Here is a 21,375-nt window from a genome sequence, read left to right on the forward strand (position 1 = left end):
CAAAGCCCATAGCTTCTATTGTGGAAACATGCAAAAATGTATATTTTTCCTTTGTATTTATTCAATGACAGACAACACAATACAAAACAAACCAAAGAAACTGATTTCTATGACTAGGGGTTATCCATTGTTTCATCCTGGAGCAGGGGGCTGGAGGGAAAGGCTGTTCTCCACAGAGAACTTAAGTGGAATTACAGTTGGGTGACTAAATCTCAGCCTATTTCTCCCTGACTCAGGGTGCTGAGAAGAAACTGATAACTTCCTAAACTGACAGCTCTTTCCTAGAGCAGTCAATTAATGAAAAACTTGTTAACAATTTTTTCATAATTGCTTGTATTAAAATATCTTTTCCATCAGTCATTTGGCTAGGATAAGCTGTACATGACTAAACAGAATGAACTTAATTCACATTAAAGTGCAACCTTTGTCTCTTATCATCATACTCTAATAAACTATATTAACATAGTACTTTCCAAAACTAGTCCCCCTGCAACAGTGACATTAAGGCAGGTCCTTATTAAATTTTGCCTTATTTTGGGCTCACCAAAGCTGTGGTAGTAAGAAGGTCTCATCCTCTCCTCAGAAGCAATAGAACATATCACCTGGGCTCCATGGATTGTCTCCCCAGGGTCAGATTTTTCTGGAGGAACCCGAATAACATTATAGCAGGAACCTGGAAAATGGAAAGTCCTGTCTTAACTGTTTTACATACATTTGAAGAATAAAAGATAACCCTTGCATTTGTGGACTAGGCAAAAGCAATTAAGAGATTTATGCAATATGCATGACACATATATTTCATAAGGGGTTATTTCAAAGACTTGGATACAAAAATATATTAACTTTAGAAACAGTATTAGCTAAGGTTTTGAAACATCATATACAAAGTAACTAACCAACAGCTATTGTATTTTAATATTCACAAATGGTTCCCTTCTAGCTCTCTGAAGATGAACTCAATCCCAGCTTCATAGAAAAAAATATGATAGCAGCCAGGAATATCTTCAAATTCTATTTGTCTTTCTCCCCACTCCCCAGTTCCAAAAACTACAGTCTCCATTTGTACTTATGTCCAACTTCTTCCTTTCAGTCTTCTAGATCCTTGGGGTCACTTTGGGTCCCCTCTCCTCCCATCTTATCAACATTCACTCATGCAATTATTCATTTGATTATTATTACTTCCTCAACAATCAACTTAGGTACCCACACCTTAAGCAGCCTTTTCCCATCCAAAGACATTTGTTGCCCCTCCTTTATGCTCTGATTATATTCTACACTGTCATCGTACTTATCTAATTTACTCTAATTTTCTGTGTATTTATCAGTTTCCTAGCAGACTATGCTCTTCCGGAGCAGGAACTAAAACTGACACATCTTTGCATCCTTAGTACCAAACATTGACCTGTAGGTGAACTATAAAAAACTACTGGTGGATTGACTAAGAACATATGTTTGTTAAATAACTCAATGAATGAACAAATACTGAGATCATATTGAATTATCTTTCTGGTGTTAGAAGTGCCAATGTAGGTCCTGAAGAACCTGTAACTTATAGAATTTCACAATCTCTTCACCTCTTTTGGAACAGGATAACCATCCATCTCTACTCATTTATTAGCAACTCCTTGAAAGCTAAGTCACTTCAGTCATGTCCGACTCTTTGCAACCCTATGAACCATAGCCCACCAGGTTACTCTGTCCATGGGATTTTCTAGGCAAGAATACTGGGGTGGGTTGCCATTTCCTCCTCCAGGGGATCTTCCTGACCCAGGGATCCAATCCACATCTCTTAAGTCTCCTGCATTGGCAGGAAGGTTCTTTACTGCTAGCGCCACTTGGGAAGCCCTTACTGAATGTCAACTATATTCTAGGCACTCTTCTCTAAGAGTCCTAAGCACCATATTATAGACACTTGTGTACAGCAAAATAATGTACAAAATAGACAAAAGGCTCTTCTTTTATAAAACTCAAATTAAAAAAAATCATACAATAAGTAAAAATATAATGCACCAGATGAGAACTGTAATGAGGAATAAACAGGGAATGAGAATTAGAAGTGAGTGTATAAGGATGTGGGCTGCTACTATTTGCAATTTAAATTATGGCGGTCTGGGAAGGCTTCACTAAGAAGGTGGCATTTGAGTCAAGACATGAAGGGAGGGAGGAAGAGAGCCTTGAGGATATCTGGGAGAAATGCATTTCAGGTGATGAAAGTGAAAGTCGCTCAGTCATGTCCAGCTCTTTGCCATCCCATGACTATACCGTCCATGGAATTCTCCGGGCCAGAATACACAAGTGGGTATCCTTTCCCTTCTCCAGGGTATCTCCCCAACCCAGGGATCAAACCCAGGTCTCCCACCTTGTAGGCAGATGCTTCACTGTCTGAGCCACCAGGGAAGTCTGAGAATCACTGACCTAGTGAGCATTTATTTTAGAAAAATAAATTAAAATGCTCTGGGAGAAGGAGAGGGTGGGATGTTTCAGGAGAACAGCATTGAAACATGTATATTATCTAGGGTGAAATGGATAACCAGCTCAGGTTGGGTACATGAGACAAGTGCTCGGGCCTGGTGCACTGGGAAGACCCAGAGGGATCGGGTGGAGAGGGAGGTGGGAGGGGGGACTGGGATGGGGAATACATGTAAATCCATGGCTAATTCATATCAATGTATAACAAAAACTACTGTAATGATGTAAAGTAATTAGCCTCCAACTAATAAAAATTAAAAAAAAAAAAAAAAAAACAAAACAAAATAAATAAATTAAAATGGTTAAACAGTATTTCTTATCTTATGGACTATATACAAGGTTATCTACAACTCTTTGCAACTTCATAGACTAGAGCCCACCAGGCTCCTCTCTGTCCATGGAATTCTTCAGATAAGAATACTAGAGTGGGCTGTTAATTGTTTCTCAGTCACTAAGTCGTGTCCAACTCTTTGCTACATGGACTACAGCACACCAGGCTTCCTTGTCCTTCACTATCTCCTGAAGTTTGCTCAAACTCATGTCCATTGAGTCGGTGATGCCATCCAATCCTTTCACCCTCTGTTGCCCCCTTCTCCTCTCTGCCCTCAATCTTTCCTAGGATCAGGGTCTTTTCCAATGAGTCAGCTGTTTGCATCAGGTGACCAAAGTTCTGGAGCTTCATCTTCAGCATCAGTCATTCAAATGAATAGGATTCATTTCCTTTAGGAGTGACTGGTTTGATCTCCTGCTGCCCAAGACTCTCAAGAGTCTTCTCCAGTTCCAAAATTCTAAAGCATCAATTCTTTGGCACTCAGCCTTCTTTATGGTCCAACTCTCACATCTATACCTGATGAATGGAATGGGTAGCCATTCTCTTCTCCAGGGGATCTTACCAACCCAAGGACTGAACCTGAGTCTCCTGCATTGCATGCAGATTCTTTACCATCTGAGCCACCAGGGAAGCCTCACTTGGTTATCAGAGTTAATTTATTAAGAAATGAATTTTTAATAGTAAAAAAAAAAGTGAGTGGACCCAAAAAAAAAAATGCTGAGTCAGTTTACCCACCTGCTTAAAGACTTTACCTAAAAAGATGTTTGATGTTTCCTATAACAGATGTGAAGAACATTCTTACCTGAGGCCAGGTAACAAAGGGCAGAGAGGGCTGGGTGATGAAGTTTCCAGGGTACCCTATCTTTTCTTGAGCCAGTAAAAAAACAAACCTGAAGTCTTCACTTTCATATATACTCATATGTGGAAATATGGAGAGGTAAAGATGAACAACCCAAAAAGCCAATTCCTTACCAGAGGTATACATTAACCTATTCAAAAATTAACCTATACAAAGGATTCATAGGTTATAGATGATAGATTGACAGCTAAGATAGACAGTCAGAAACTTCTAATACTTGTAGTTACACATTCCTTTCCAAACAGAGAGAGATGTATATTCGGGTATATGATAATGAATTTGCATGCCCTGAGAGAATCCTCTGTACTCAGTGATAAATAATTATTAAGATGGTCTAACAGAATGACAATAGCAAGCTTTTTCTGTGTTATTCAGGCTTGGTTCCAAGCCTGGTATTAGACACTTGAGGCTTGCTTAAGCAAGCATCTTAAATCTTCTCAAGGTTCACTGCCTTCATCTATAAAATGGGGGTAATAATACCTTTCTTAATGACATCGATGGACCTAGGGATTATCAATTAAGCGAAGTAAGACAGAGAAAGACAAATCATATGTTATCATTTGTATGGGAATCTAAAATATGATAAAAATGAACTTATTTACAAAACAGAAATAGACTCAGACATTGAAAACAAATGTATGGTCGCCAAAGGGGAAATGGGTGGGGAATAAATTAGTAGTATGGGATTAGCAAATGCAAACTGCTGTCTATAAAATAGATAAACAACAAGGTCCTGCTGTATAGCGCAGGGAACTATATTCAATAACTTGCAGTAAACCATAATGGAAAAAAATATGGGAAACTAACACAACATTGTAAATCAACTATACCTCAATTTAAAAAAGAAAAATAATTGTACCTTTCTCAGAGATTTGATATAGGATTAAACGAGAAACTATATGGGAAAAAATTGTTAACACCAGCACATACTAGTTACTCTATAAATGTCAGCTATCATTATTAGCCATTAGAACTTTCTGGAACAGACTAACAGCTAGGAAAGCATACAGATGAACAGGAAAGGGATGTGACACAAGTAGCAGCAAATGCAACCAAACTTTAACCTTAACTTACTTTGTAGTGTATTACTCCCATGGTAAAAATAAATTCCTCTCTATGTAACATACAGTGTACCTTCTCTTTATCTCTTTGCTGTACCATTCTAAATTTCTTATAGTATGGTACCTTATAAAAATTCAAGTTTGAGAAATATATACTGAAAATCCCTACAATGCATGTGAGCCAAAAAGCATAATGGAACATAAAAATGTGAGTCATGATGAAAAGACAAAATAGAAAATCAGCTTCTAAGTATATGCACAAAAAGACCACAGAACATAACAATAAATTACATATTTTGAGTTCAGAAATGCAATTTCAGAGATTTCTTTCTGAAATTTTCAAATGAGTTTCATATAAGTTAACATCTTAGCCGTAATGGAACTCTGGGAAGACAGTTAGCTCCCAATTATTTTTTCAAAGACTCCCACCCCAATGTTACCATGTTTCCCATAGGAGTTCCCCATGTTGTACGTTGTTCCATCTGGATCATAATGAGGATGTGCAGTTGTTCCGTTCACAGCGATAAATTTCCTCCAGTCAACCTGAAAATTTAAGACCATTCAGAGACTTAAATTACATGGGTAGGTCTCTATTTAGATGCACAGACAGTAGGGATGCAGCAAATACTTTTAAAATAAGATATAAAAATTATAGTTTAAGTCTTGATGTCTCACCTCTATGAAATCAAAATTATTTTTCCTACTGAAGAAAAAGACACTAAGAACAAACAACAAGAAAACCAAACAAAATCCCTCCCAGCATCACTACCACCAAGAAATGGACAAAAATGATTATCCAGTAAGAAATTTTTTTGCTTAAGATCACAAGAAAGCTCAAAAGAATAAGGATTAAAATCTGGCCCCAAATTTTATTTTGCTTCAAATTAATGTGTAACATGAAGGCAATATATGTTAGTTGCTCAGTCATGTCTGATTCTTTGTGACCCCATGGACTGTAGCCCACCAGACTCCTCTGTCCATGGAATTTCCCAGGCAAGAATACTGGAGTGGGTTGACATTTCCTTCTCCAGGGCAGTATGGGTCTAGATAATCTCCAGTCCAATTCTACCTGTAGCTAAGCAGAAAATGAAATGACAGAAATAAATCTTTACTATGCTATGCCTCTTTTGCCCTAACCTTCAGACAACTGGACTAAAGAAGAAATCTAGAATTATCTTTAAGGACAACCAATACCACGGACCATTCTAATGAAGACAGAGGGTACATAATGACCTGAATCAGTGGGTAACTTTGATTTTGTTTAAGAATCCAAATTTTTCTTCTGATAATAACTACTCTAAAAAGTATTTGAGATTATTTGGAGAGAAATTTTAGGCTCTATTATATTTTTAACCTATATTTTACCTTTTCTGTTTTTTCCAGGGTCTCAATGTCCACTTTATTCATAAAGTTGGTTTCCGTACTAAGGTAGTAATCACCCTTGTATTGCACATAGTTGACACTGGTGTTGTCAGTAATTGCTGAAACCAAATCCCAAAGTTATTTAAACACCACAACTTACTATAGCAGATCCTAAGCACACAATCAAGGGAGAAAGCAGTTGAACCATCCTCTCATATCAAAATAAATAAACATCAAGATCCATATTTATAAAGATTGACATATGTCATAATAATTAAAAGAATCATCACTATTACCTGAAAATTCTGGGCATAATAAAGGGTGCTTACCAGGCTTTTCAAATTTTGACATGAAACGTTCAAAAACATTCTTGCATGGGTCAGGGAGAGCCAATGTGCCAAATTCTGAGATCACAATTCGATCATGAACACTGTTGGCTTTATATGCATCACTCTGTAGAAATTTGCTCCTATATGTCACTGTGCCCTTCTCCATCTTGAACTGGTGAAGTAAAGCCATTCCATCAAACCAGTGATTGTACCTTGGTAGGAGCAAAAATAGAAAAATAAGTATTAGGAAGAAAAACATGGGGTCAAAGGAGAGAGTTCAAATACAGAGATAAGGGAATGGGATGGGTTCCTAGCACAACCTGATTAGTCAAAGAACTTGAAATTAAGGGATGACAACAGATTTTGAGTATATACTGGAGTACAACAATGAAAGACCAACTTATGTTCTTTTGATCCTAACCCCTTATCAAAAACCTCATACATCAGAGGGCTAAAGGAAAACCCTAAGCTGTTGACTTCTAAGATAATTGTATCTTTACCCTATAGCCAAGGTAATAGCATATGGAATGCTTGATATTTCTCAAATTAAAATGGATTCCAAAACTTTTAGATGTAGTTATCTTCATATCTTTTATGTATTACATTTTCTGTTTATTTAAATTTTTGTCAAATTTATCAAAACTATGCTAAAGTAAGCAAATAAGATGACTGTCCTTAATGGATAATCATTTTTGTCCATATTATCACACTAGAAATGATGTATCTAAATGATGGAACATTAAAACACTATAAGGAAAAATTTTCACTTTACTTTTTGAAGGGTTTATCATTAGTCTTTTCTCTCATATGCTTGACAGATCGAATGTTTAATGTCTTCAGCATGGAAAAGAAAGCAAAAATGCTTGGTCTTATCTTAAAGTTATAGCAGCATTATTTACAATAACCAAAAGGTAGAAAGAACCTAGGCATCCATCAGCTGAAGAATGGGATAAACAAAATTTAACATATAGTGGAATATTATTCAGCCTCAAAAAGGAGAGAAATTCTGTCACATGCTATAACATGGTGAAATAAGCCAGTCACAAAAAGACAAATACTATACAATAGCACTTACATGAAGTATCTAAAGTAATCAAACTCATAGAAACATGAAGTAGAATGGTGGTTATTAGGGGCTCAGCAGAGGGAGAAATAGGGATCTATTGTTTAATGAGTATAGAGTTTCAGTTTTTTAAGATGAAAAAGTTCTGAAGATCTGTTCCACAAGACTAACCTGTACATTTAAATATGGCTGAGATAGTATATTTTATTTTTCATCACAATTGTGTTAAACTGCGAGAAATAAAGTTTTTATAAAAGACCCTCTTTACATATTGATTTAAGATGCCATCTTTATCATAAACTAAATTTCTGTAAGTTCTTGGGTCCATTTCTGGGTTTTCTATTCTATATAATTTGCCTATTTGTCCATTAATATATTGATATCATAATATTTTAATTATATTTTCATATTTAATTAAAATAATATAAAATTATATTTTAAGATCTGATAAGGCTAGTCTCCAGTCCATGGGGTTGCAAAGTGTCAGACATGACTGAGCGACAAGACAACAACAACAACAAGGCTAGTTTCCACCGCTCAGACAATTTTCTTTCTTAGTGTTTTCTTGACTATTCTTGTGTATTTATTTTTCCACATGAAATTTAGTATTCATTCATCTAATTTCCTTTAAAAACTAGGATTTTTATTAAGGTTGTATTAAACTTAAAAAATGACTTAGGGAGAACTGACATCTTTGTGATATTGAATCATCCATCCTACTCAAAGAACAGAGGATCCAAGAGAACAAGATGGTGGAGGAGTAGGTGGACATGGAGTACATCTCTCTCCATGGAACATCAGGAATACACCTTCAGACACAGAAGTGCATGCAGAACACCAGTTGAGAGCAGAGAGGAGTACCTGACCAGAGGTAAAGAATATATAGAACCACACAGAACTCAGCAGGACAAGGAACTAGGGGGAAAACAGGAGTGTTTGTAGGACTAGATCCGCCCTTGGTGAGTGGGGGAGCTGAAGCAGGGGTCCAATCCCCACATCAGGGTGATTGAGTCAGAGGAGAAACATTTAAGGCTGAGAGTGAAACAGCCGATCTATGGCAGCCTAAATGGAATGAGAATCAGACAGTCCTTGCTGCAGCTATATATACCCTGGACAGGGACGCAGGTCCCCTGGAAGGTGCAGTGGCTGGGAGATGGAGTTTGGGGACTGTGGAGCAATCCCAGGGCAAGGGCTGCTGTTGATTGCAGAGAGGTGCACTGAGGGGATGTGAGGAAAGAGGTTGTGGTGGGAAAGCCCTGTGGAGGAAAGCCAGGCAGCCATGGAAGCAAGGCGATACTGCTGAGTCATGCCTAGCGGGTGGAGCCATCACCATAGTCTCTTTCTCTCTACACACCAGCACCTGAACAATAGAGAGACTGGCCCATAAAACGCCTGAGGCACTGAACTACGAGCAGGACCCCAGGCAGGGCGCCCCTTTAAGTGCCTGACATGCTGATCTACAGAGTAGGACCCCAGCCAGGGCGCCCCTTTAAGTGCCTGGCGCGCTGAACAACAGAGAAGGACCCCAGGCAAGGAAGCCCTCTAAGTGCCTGAACGGGCGGGGCTATGGAGAAAGACTAGCCAAAGAGGCCTTCGATTGCCAGCTACAAGAGGCTGGAATAAAGACTCTGAGAGGACCATAACTCCTGCGGCAGAGGCAGCCTGTCCCTGCATACTTGGCGCTGCCAGGGTCCCCGAAAGCCAAGCAGCTGCGCCACCTTCATGGTTGACTCTCACTGGGGCAGAGCTGCCACAGGCAAAACATGTCTTGCGTCTATGGGCACAGGGTCACTTCAGTTGTGTCTGACTCTTTGCAACCCTGTAGACTGTGGCCTGCCAGGCTTCTCTGTCAGGGATGGAGAGTCTCCCGGCAAGAATACTGGAGCATATTGGCCAATACTGGTTGCCATACCCTTCTAGAGCGCTATATTTCCTGGTTCCCTAGCCACCTACTCCCCTGAGAACCTGGTGCTGCCAGAAACCCTGTGACCCAAGCAGCTGCACCACCTCCACACCTGGCCCTCACAGGGGCAGACCCAAGTCCTCCAGGACAGCCTCAGGAGCAAACCCCAGTGCACGACCCACATGCAGAGGTGTAAATAAAACAACAGTTGAAACCTAGGGGTAGTGTGGCTAAGGAAGAAGACCCAAAACCTTCCCACCAGCTGTACACACTGCAGATTAAATCCACACAACCAAGTAACCAGACTCTGTGTCTATGGAATATAAAAAAGGTCATTGAGAGTTCCCACAAAAGAAAATGCACTAGTGGACATTGGAGGCAAGAACACACAGGAGTAGGACAAGATTAGGATCTGAGCTGCCTCCACAGCAGGTCCAGAGATCAGCACAGTGTTGGGGGGCATCCTAGGGAGGTGAGGTGGACTGTGACTCCCAGCGAGGGAAAGGACAGCAGTGACTCAAGAAAAACATTATTATTATTCTTAAGTTTTTATTTGTTCTGGAGATTCCTTTGGATTTTTTCTTTTTTTTTCCCCCTATGTTGTAGTTGTCAATTTTATTGGCACTATGAAATCTAATTAAGCTTTTGAGATTTTTATTTCCCCCCAGGTCACATTTTTTATTGTTATAAACCTCTGCCTCTATGTTGGGCTTCTGCAGTTCTGTGGCGTTTCCCTTTTTTTTCTCTTTAATTTTAATTTTTTTAAACCTATTATTTTTTTTTACATTTATTCGTTTGTTTGCTTTTCCTACTATTCTTTTCCCCACGCAGTTAATCTTTAATGTATATAAATCTTCTTTATCTACCTCTATTTAACTTTGCATATCTATTCTTTCTTTCTTTTCTTTCTTTCCTTTCCTCTCAACATATTTGCTAGTTTTTTTTCATTGCTTTATTCCCCAATTGGTGCCTTCTTTAGTTTTGCTTTCCAGTTTGTGCTTTAGTTAGTTTTGTTCTGGTAGATGTAATTTTTGGTTTCCTTTGTTCACTGAGTCAATCCACTGTACTTTACTTTTGTAGGACTGCTTGATTTTGCTTATGGGTGTATATGAATATGTGTATATTCAGTCACACTTTTTATTGTTGTTATAAACCTCTGACTCTATGTTGGGCTTTTGCAGTTCTGTGGAGTTTTCCATTTTTTTTCCTTTTTTCTTTCTTCTTCTGTTTTTCTTTTCTCTTTTTTATAATTTTATTTTTTAATATATATTTTTATTTTAAATATAAATATAATATACAATATAATATATTTTAATTTTAAAATATAATTCTGATTTTATAATTTTAATTTTTAAACATATTATATTTAAATATAAAATATAAATATATTTTAATTTTAAAATATAATCTTAATTTTATTATTTTAATTTTTTAAACCTGTTATATTTTTTCTACATTTATTCCTTTGTTTGCCTTTCCTACTGTTCTTTTCCCCTTGAAGTTAAACTTTAACATATATAAATCTTCATCTACCTCTATTTAACTTTGCATATCTATTCTTTCTTTCTTCCCTTTCCTCTCAACATGTTTCTTAGTTTTGTTTTCATTGCTTTATTCCCCACTTGGCATCTTGCTTTAGTTTTGTTTTCAGTTTGCACTTTAGTTAGTTTTGTTCTTAAATGGTAAATAAAATTTTTGATTTCCTTTGTTTGCCAGGTCAATCTACTATACTTTATTTTTCTTGGACTGTTTTGACTTTGCCCATAGGTGTATGTATATGTGTATTCTCCATTATTTAATTATTATTTGCCTGATTTTGTAACTGCCATTTGTCTGGGACTCATCTTTGGCTTCTCATTTTTGGATATTTGTTTTACTCTCACTTAATGCCATAAAAAAACCACTTGTGGAATCTTCGTTCCTGACCAGAGACTAAGCCCTGAGCCTCTGGAGTGGGAGCACTGACTCCAGAGCCCTGGACCACCAGGGAACTAACCCTGGGGAGTGTCAAATGGTGAGAAATCATACAAAGGAAACCAGCTGAATACAAGACCGGCATCACACAGCCCCCAGTAGCACCCTGTGCAGGATGCCTCATATAATAGACCCAATCATCAGCAGACAGGATTACCACCTCACTCAGCCTTGCCCATCAGAGGAAAAACAAACAAACAAACAAAAACTCAGCACAAATCTCACCCCACAGGAAGCTTACAGAAACCACTGGACCAACCTTAGGAGGGCAGAAACCCAAAGGAAGAAAGAATTCAATCTTGAGTCCTGGGAAAAGGAGACCTCAAACACAATAAGTTAAAAAAATAATAATGAAAAGGCAGGGAAATACTACACAAATGAAGGAACAAACTAGAAACACAAAAGTCCAAATAAATGAAGAGGAAATAGGCAAACTACCTGAAAAAGAATTCAGAATAATGATAGTAAAGATGATCAAAAACCTTGAAAATAAAATAGAAAAAAATGTAAGAATCAACAAAGACCCGGAAGAATTAAAGAATAAACATACAGAAACAAACAACACAATTACTGAAATTAAAAATACTCTGGAAAGAATCAATAGAGAACATTTGAAGCAGAAGAATGAATCAGTGAGCTGGAAGATAAAGTGGTGGAAATAACTTCTGAAGAGCAGAATAAAGTAGAAGGAATGAAAAGAACTGAGGATAATCTGAGACCTCTGGGACAATATCAAATGCACCAACATTTGAATTATAGGGGTCCCAGAAGAAGAAGAAGAGAAAAAGAAAGGGTATGAGAAAATTTTTGAAGAGATTATAGTTGAAAATTTCCCCAACATGGAAAGGGAAATAGTCAAGTCCAAGAGGCACAAAGAGTCCCATTTAGGATAAATCCAAGGAGAAACACACCAAAAGACACACACTAATCAAACTACCAAAGACTAAACACAAAGAAAAAATATTAAAAGTAGCAAGGGAGAAGTAAATACAGGGAAACCCCATACACTTCACAGTTGATGTTTCAGCAGAAGCTCTGCAGGCCAGAAGGGAGTGGCAGGATATATTTAAAGTAGTGAAAGGGAAAAATCTACAACCAAGATTACTGTACCCGGCAAGGATGTCATTTAAAATTGATGGAGAAATAAAAAGCTTATCAGACAAGCAAAAGTTAAGAGAATTCAGTACCACCAAACCAGCTTTACAGCAAATGTTAAAGGGACTTAAACAGTGAAAAAATACAAGAGAAGAAAAAAAAATCTACAAAATCAACCCCAAACAATTAAGAAAATGGCAATAGGAACATATATATCAATAATTACCTTAAATGTAAACAGATTAAATGCTCCAACCAAAAGACACAGACTGGCCGAATGGATACAGAAACAAGACCCATATATATGCTGTCTACAAGAAACCCACCCCAGACCTCAAGACACATATAGACAGAAAGTGAGAGGATGGAAAAATATTCCATGCCAACAGGAAGCAAAAGAAAACTGGAGTAGCAATCCTCATATCAGACAAAATAGACCTTAAAATAAAGAAGATTACAAGAGATAAGGAAGAACACTACATAATGATCAAGAGATCAATCCAAAAAGAAGACACAACCAATTGTAAATATCTATGCACCCAACATAGGAACACCTCAGTACATAAGACAAACATTAACAGACATAAAAGGAGAAATTCACAGTAACACAGTAATGGTAGGAGACTTTAACACTCCACTCACACCAATGGACAGATCATCAAAACAGAAGATTAATAAGGAAATACAAGCCCTAAATGATATATTAGATGAGATGGATCTCATTGATATCTTCAGGACATTCTCCTTCCAAATGCAGAAGAATATACCTTCTTCTAAGGTGCACATGGAACATTATCCAGGATACACCACATCTTGGGTCACATATCAAACCTCAGTAAATTTAAGAAAATTGAAATCATATCTAGCATCTTCTTCGACCACAATGTTATAAGACTAGATATCAACTACAAGAAAAAAAACTAAAAAACACAAACACATGGAGATTAAACAACACATTTCTAAACAACCAACAGGTTACTGAAGAAATCAAAAGGGAAATTGAAAACTTTCTAGAAACAAATGACAATGGAAACACGACAACTCAAAATCTATAGGATGCAGCAAAAGGAGTTCTAAGAGGGAAGTTTATAGCAACACGATCCTACCTCAAGAAACAAGAAAAACATTGAAACTTTACAAGAAAAACATCTAAACTTTGTTTAGAAAAAACAACTGAACTTTACACCTAAAACAACTGGAAAAAGAAGAACAAAAAGACCCAAAATTAGTAGAAGGAAAGAAATCACAAAGATCAGAGCAGAAATAAGTGAAAAAGAAATGAAAGAAAACAATAGTAAAAATTAATAAAACTAAAAGCTGATTCTTTGAGAAGATAAACAAAATTGAAGAACCTTTAGCCAGACTCATCAAGAGAAAAAGAGAGAAGAATCATATCAATAAAATTAAAAATGAAAAAGGAGAGGTTACAACAGACAATGTAGAAATACAAAGGATTATAAGAGACTCTTATGAACAACTATATGGCATAAAATGGATAACTTGGAAGAAATGGACAGATTCTTAGAAAAGTCCAATCTTCCAGGACTGAACCAGGAAGAAACAGAAATTATAAACAACCCAATTACAAGCACTGAAATTGAAGCTGTGATCTAAAATCTCCCCAAAAACAAAAGCCTAGTCTTCACAGGAGAATTCTATCAAACATTTAGAGAAGAGCTAATGCCTATCCTTCTAAAACTCTTTCAAAAAATTTCAGAGGAAGGAACACTTTCAAACTCATTCTACGAGGCCACCATCATCCTGATACCAAAACCAGACAAAGACAACACAAAAAAAGAAACTACAGGCCAATCACTAATGAAGATAGATGCAAAAGTCCTCAACAAAATTTTAGCAAACAGAATTCAGCAACACATCAAAAAGCTTACCATGATCAAGTTGGGTTTATTCCAGGAATGCAAGGATTCTTCAATATATGCAAAACAATCAATGTGATACACCATATTAACAAATTGAAAGATAAAAACCATATGATCATCTCAATAGATGCAGAAAAAAGCTTTTGACAAAATTCAGCACCCATTTATGATTAAAATGCTTCAAAAAATGGGCATGGAAGGAACCTACCTCAACATAGTAAAGGCCATATATGATAAGCCTACATTATTTTTAAGCCTACAGCAAACATTATTCTCAATGGTAGAAAAACTGAAAGCCTTCCCCCTAAAATCAGGAACAAGACAAGGATGTCCACTTTCACCACTATTATTCAGCATAGTTCTGGAAGTCCTAGCTACAGCAATCAGAGAAGAAAAAGAAAAAAAGGAATCCAGATCAGAAAAGAAGAAGTAAAGCTCTCACTGTTTGCAGATCACATGATACTGTACATAGAAAATCCTAAAAATATTATCAAAAAATTACTAGAGGCAATCAGTGAATTTAGCAAAGTTGCAGGATACAAAATCAATACACAGAAATCACTTGAATTTCTATATACTAACAATGAAAAATCAGAAAGAGAAATTAAGGAATCAATCCCATTCACCATTGTAACAAAAAGAATTAAATATCTAGGAATAAACTTACCTAAGCAAACAAAAGGAAGGATCAATATTGTGAAAATGACTATTACCAAATGCAATCTACAGATTAAATGCAATCCCTATCAAATTACCGATGGCATTTTTCACAGAACTAGAACAAAAAATTGCACAATTCATATGGAAACACAGAAGATCCCAAATAGCCAAAGCACTCTTGAGAAAGAAGAATCAACTTTCCTGACTTCAGATTATACTGCAAAGCTACAGTCATCAAGAAAGTATGGTACTGGCACAAAAACAGAAATATAGGCCAATGGAACAAGATAGAAAGCCCAGAAATAAACCCATGCACCTATGGGTTCCTTATTTTTGACAAAGGAGAAAAGAATATACAATGGGGCAAAGACAGCCTCTTCAATAAATGGTGCTGGGGAAACAGGACAGCTACATGTAAAAGAATGAAATTAGAATACTTCCTAACACCATACACAAAGATAAACTCAAAATGGGTTAAAGACCTAAATGTAAGACCAGAAACTATAAAACTCTTAGAGGAAAACATAGGCAGAACACTCGATGACATAAATCAAAGAAAGATCCTCTATGACCCACCTCCTAGAGTAATGGAAATAAAAACAAAAGTAAACAAGTGGGACCTAATTAAACTTAAAAGTTTTTACATAGCAAAGGAAACTATAAGCAAGGTGAAAAGACAATCCTCAGAATGGGAGAATATAATAGCAAGTGAAACAACTGACAAAGGATTAATTTCCAAAATATACAAGCAACTCATACAACTCAAAGCCAGAAAAACAAACAACCCAATCAAAAAGTAAGAAAAAGACCTAAACAGACATTTCTCCAAAGAAGACATACAGATGGCTAACAAACACCTGAAAGGGTACCCAACATCGTTCATTATTAGAGAAATGCAAATCAAAACTACAATGCAACATCACCTCATACCAGTCAGAATGGCCATGATCAAAAAGTCTACAAACAATAAATGCTGGAAAAGGTGTGAAGAAAAGGGAACACTCTGGCACTGTTGGTGGGAGTGTAAATTGATGCAGCCACTATGGAAGTTGGTATGGAGAGTCCTTAAAAAACTAGGAATTAAACCACCATATGACCCAGCAATCCCACTCCCAGGCATATACCCTGAGGAAACCAAAATTGAAAAAGACACATGTATCCCATTTTTCATTGCAGCACTATTTACAACAGCTAGAACATGGAAGCAACCTAGATGTCCATCGACAGATGAATGGATAAAGAAGTTGTAGTACATATACACAATAGAATATTACTCAGCCATAAAAAGGAATGCATTTGAGTCAGTCTGATGAGGTGGATGAACCTAGTACCTATATACAGAGTGAAATGAGTCAGAAAGAGAAACATAAATATCATATTCTAACACATATATACAGAATCTAGAAAAATGGTACTGAAGAATTTCTTTGCAGGGCAGCAATGGAGAAACAGACATAGAGAATAGACTTATGGATATGGCGAGAGTGGAGAAGAGGGTGAAATGTGTGGAAAGAGTAACATGGAAACTTACATTACCATATGTAAAATGGATAGCCAATGGGAATTTGCTGTATGGCTCAGGAAACTCAAACAAGGGCTCTGTATCAATCTAGAGGGGTGGGATGGGGCAAAGGATGGGAGGGAGTTTCAAAACGGAGGGGATATATGTTTACTTATGGCTGATTCATATTGAGGTTTGACAGAAAACAACAAAATACTTTAAAGCAATTATCCTTCAATAAAAAAAATAAATAAAACACTTGTAGTGTTTCCCAATTAGTAGTACTGGCTTTAGTACTAAGATGAAAATATATCAATTTATGTGTGTGTGTGTGTATATATGTATATATATGGGGCGTCCCTGGTGGCTCAGAGGTTAAAGCGTCTGCCTGCAATGCAGGAGACACGGGTTCGATCCCTGGGTTGGGAAGATCCCCTGGAGAAGGAAATGGCAACCTACTCCAGTATTCTTGCCTGGAGAATCCCATGGATGGAGGAGCCTGGTAGGCTACAGTCCACGGGGTCGCAAACAGTAGGACACGACTGAGCGACTTCACTTCACTTCATGTATATACATATGTGTATATAATATATGTGTGTGTGGCTTCCCAGGTTGCACAGTGGTAAAGAATCTGCCTGCCAATGCAGGAGATGTGGGTTCAATCCCTGGGTCAAGAAGATCCTCTGGAGTAGGAAATGGCACCTTACTCCAATAGTCTTGCCTGTAGAATCCCACAGACAGAAGAGCCTGCCGGGCCACAGTCCTTGGGGTCACAAAGAGTCAGATATGACTGAGCATGCACACACATGATTATTTTTCCACCAACCTATTAATATTGTGAATGACAAGATAGATTTCCAAATTATGAACCTCTCATGCATTCTTGGAATTAATCCTACCTGATGATAGTGAATTATGCTTTTAATGTAGTGTTGGATTCTGTTTCCTAAGAAAATATTTATTAGCATTCTATTAGTACTATATATTTTGTACTTTTTAATGGATATTCATAAATAATAGGAATAATTGTTTTCTTTTTTGTATCAACTTTGTCATGTGTTGATACCAATATTAGACTTGCTTCATAAGAAGAATTGGGAAACGTCCCTGCATTTTCAAGCCTCTAAATTAATCTTATATCTGCTGTAAGTAAGATGGCAGAGTAGAGGGATGTACACTCATCTTCTCTTGTGAAAACACCAAAATCACAACTAGCTGCTGAACAACCATCAACGGGAGAATGTTGGCTATCAACAAAAAAAGATACCCCACATCCAAGGGCAAAGGAGAAGCCCCAATAAAACAGGAGAGGCGCAATCACATTTAAAATGAAATCTCAGATCCACCAGAGAAAATCAGAGAGGACAAACAAAACCTTGTGCACAGCAGGATAAAGGGAAGGGGGCAGTGATCCCCGCAAGAGACTGAGCCAGACCTGCCTTTGAGGGTTTGAGAGTCTCCTGTGAAGGCCCTGGTCGGCAGTGACCTGCCACGGGGACAGTGGCTCTGGCTGCAGCAGACCTGGGAGGCGCGGCATGTGGCATAAATCTCTTGGAGGAGGTCGCCATTAGCCCCACCACAGAGCCACTGAGCAGATGACACACAAACTGAGGAATAGTTATACCAAAGAAGTTCTCGCACTGTGGCAACAGTTCTAGGGCCCAAAACAGATTTCCCAACCCAGGGAGCCAGCAAAAGGACTTAAAAACAACAGCATGATCTCTGTTCTTTTGCAAGGCAAACCAGTCAATAGCACAGTAATCCAAGTCTATGCCCCAACCACTAATGCCAAAGAAGCTGAAGTTGAACGGTTCTATGAGGACCTACAACACCTTCTAGAACTTATACCAAAAAGAAAAAAAAAGATGTCCTTTCCATCACAGGGGACTGGAATGCAAAAGTAAGAAGTCAAGAGATACCTGGAGTGACAGGCAAATTTGGCCTTGGAGTACAAAATGAAGCACGGCAAAACTAACAGACTTTTGCCAAGAGAATGCACTGGTCACTGCAAACTCTCTCTCCAGCAACACAAGAGACGACTCTACACAAGAACATCACCAGATTGTCAATACTGAAAGCACACTGACTATATTCTTTGCAGTTGAAGATGAAGAAGCTCTATACAGTCAGCAAAAACAAGATTGGGAGCTGACAATGGCTCAGATCATGAACTCCTTATTGTAAAATTCAGACTTAAACTGAAGAAAGTAGAGAAAACTGCTAGGTCATTCAGATATGACCTAAATCAAATCTCTTATGATTATACAGTGGAAGTGACAAATAGATTCAAGGGATTAGATTTGATATACAGTGCCTGAAGAACTATGGACACAGGTTCGTAACATGTAGAGGAGGTGGTGATCAAAACCATTTCACATGCTAGCAAAGTAATGCTCAAAATTCTCCAACAGTACCTTAACTGAGAACTTCCAGATGTTGAAGCTGGATTTAGAAAAGGCAGAGGAAACAGAGATCAAATTGCCAACAACTGCTGGATCATAGAAAAAGCAAGAGAATTCAAGAAAAACATCTATTTCTGCTTCATTGACTATTCTAAACCCTTTGACTGTGTGGGCCACAACAAACTGAAAAATTCTTGAAGAGATGGGAATACCAGACCATCCTATCTGTCTCCTGGGAAACCTGTGTAGCCCAAGAAGCAAAAGTTAGAAACAGACATGGAACAACAGATTGGTTCAAAACTGGGCAAGGAGTACTTCAAGGCTATATATTGTCACCCTGCTTATTTAACTTCTATGCAGAGTACATCATGTGAAATGCCAGGCTGGATAAAGCACAAGCTGGAATCAAGATTGCCAGGAAAAATATCAATAACCTCAGACATGCAGATGACACCACCCTTATGACAGAAAGCAAAGAGGAACTAAGCCTCTTGATGAAGGTGAACGAGGAGAATGAAAAATCTAGCTTAAAACTCAGCATTCAAACAACTAGGATTATGGCATCTGGTCCCACCCCTTCAAGTTAAATAGATGGGAAACAGTGGAAACAGTGAGAGACTTTATTGTCTTGGGCTTCAAAATCACTGCAAATGGTGACTGCAGCCATGAAATTAAAAGGCACTTGCTCCTTGGAAGAAAAGTTATGACAAAACTAGACAGCATATTAAAAAGCAGAGATATTACTTCACCGACAAGGTCTGTATAATCAAAGCTATGATTTTTCCAGTAGTCATGTATGGATATGAGAGTTGATCATAAAGAAAGCTGAGCGATGAAGAATTGATGCATTTGAATTGTGGTGTTGGAGAAAACTCTTGGGAGTCCCATGGATTGCAAGGAGATCAAACCAGTCAATCCTAAAGGAAATCAATCCTGAATATTAATTGGAAGGACTGATGCTGAAGCTGAAACTCCAATAATTCAGCCATCTTATGCGAAGAGCTCATTAGAAAAGACCCTGATGCTGAAAAAGATTGAAGGCAGGAGGAGAAGGTGATGACAGAGGATGAGATGGTTGGATTCCATCACTGACTCAATGGACATGAGTTTGAGTAGGCTCTGGGTGATGGCGAAGGACAGGGAGGCCTGGCATGCTGCAGTCCATGGGGTTGCAGAGAGTTGGACATGACTGAGCAACTGAACAAAAATAATCTATAAAGCACTGGAACTATCTGATATTCAAAAGTTTGGTAGAATTTCTCTGTGAAATAATTGAGGTTTAGTGCTTTTTTAAAGAGGCGGCTATTCAATAAGTTTCTTGTTTACTTCTACAAAAACTGGTGTCTTTAAACTTTCTACCTCTGTCAATTTTGTTAATCTGTATTTCCCCCAGGAAATTATTCATTTCCTTGAGGTTTCCAAGCGTATTTGCATAGAGACCCACAAAGTCTTTTATAATTTTTTATCTATTCAATGACTTCTTTTTAATTATTTCTTTTTTTTTTTTTTTTTTTTTGCCTGCAACATACAACTTGTGGGATCTTAGTTCCCTGACCAGGGATCACACTGGTGCCTCCTGCAGTGGAAGCATGGAGTCTAACCACTGGACTGCCAGAGAATTCCTTCATTGTCATTTCTTATTTTGTGCATTTGGGCTTTCTCCCTTTTTTCCTTGCTAACAGCTATCAGTTTCTCACCATATTTTGGTAATTTTTTTCAAAAAACATTAAAAACAAAATAGTTTTATTGTTATTCCAGTCTAAATCCCAATAAAATCATGATACATAGAGCCAAACCTATACTCTGGGCGTAAACTCAGACACTCAGCTTCCTCATTTATTCATATTTTTTTCTTTCCTTCTTATTTTTCTTTGTTACCATCTCATATTGTTGACTCATACTGAGCTGTCAAGCAAACCCCTAATTTTTGGCACGTTCTGCTATTAAGCCAATCTCTTCCGTGCTCATTCTTGTATAACTGATTTTCTTGACCCAAATTACTTTTAGATAATTAACTTGTTAGATTCCATCTCACAAGATCCTTCTTGACTCTGTCATTCTAGGTATTTATTGAGTCAAATCAACCAACATTTCTTGAGTCTCTGCTATCTGAGAGGCACTGTCCAAGCCCAGAAATTATAGGTGTATAAATAACTATCATGATGTGTGTGTGTGTGTGTGTGTGTGTGTGTGTGTGTTCAGTCACATCTGATTCTTTGCAACTCCATGGGCTTGAGCCCTCCAGACTCTTCTGTTCTTGGGATTTCCCAGGCAAGAATACTGGAGCAGGTTGCCATTTCTTACTTCAGGGGATCTTCCCAACCCAGGGATAGACCCACATCTTGTGAATCTCCTGGATTGGCAGTCAGATTCTTCACCACTAACACCACCTGGGAAGAACACAATGATCACTGCACTAATGGAAAAGTGTTGTTTTTTATTTTTTTTAACTGTCTATGCACAGGAGGAACAACAGAATGGAAGGA

The 21,375-nt window shown here is 37.7% G+C and overlaps 1 protein-coding gene across 1 annotated transcript in view; it reads right to left on the bottom strand.

The window, feature by feature from the left end:
- BCO2 (beta-carotene oxygenase 2) overlaps positions 1–21,375 on the bottom strand; it is a 69,842-nt gene that overhangs the window by 19,240 nt on the left and 29,227 nt on the right. Inside the window, exons 3-6 of the mRNA XM_020882268.2 lie at positions 6,412–6,623; positions 6,086–6,201; positions 5,161–5,263; positions 545–673 (exon numbers count right to left, since the gene is read on the bottom strand). Coding sequence (XP_020737927.2) covers positions 545–673; positions 5,161–5,263; positions 6,086–6,201; positions 6,412–6,623 — 560 coding nt within the window. The remainder of the gene's footprint in view (positions 1–544; positions 674–5,160; positions 5,264–6,085; positions 6,202–6,411; positions 6,624–21,375) is intronic.

This window comes from Odocoileus virginianus, chromosome 10 (assembly GCF_023699985.2).
Source record: "Odocoileus virginianus isolate 20LAN1187 ecotype Illinois chromosome 10, Ovbor_1.2, whole genome shotgun sequence".
In the NCBI taxonomy this organism is placed as follows: Eukaryota; Metazoa; Chordata; class Mammalia; order Artiodactyla; family Cervidae; genus Odocoileus; species Odocoileus virginianus.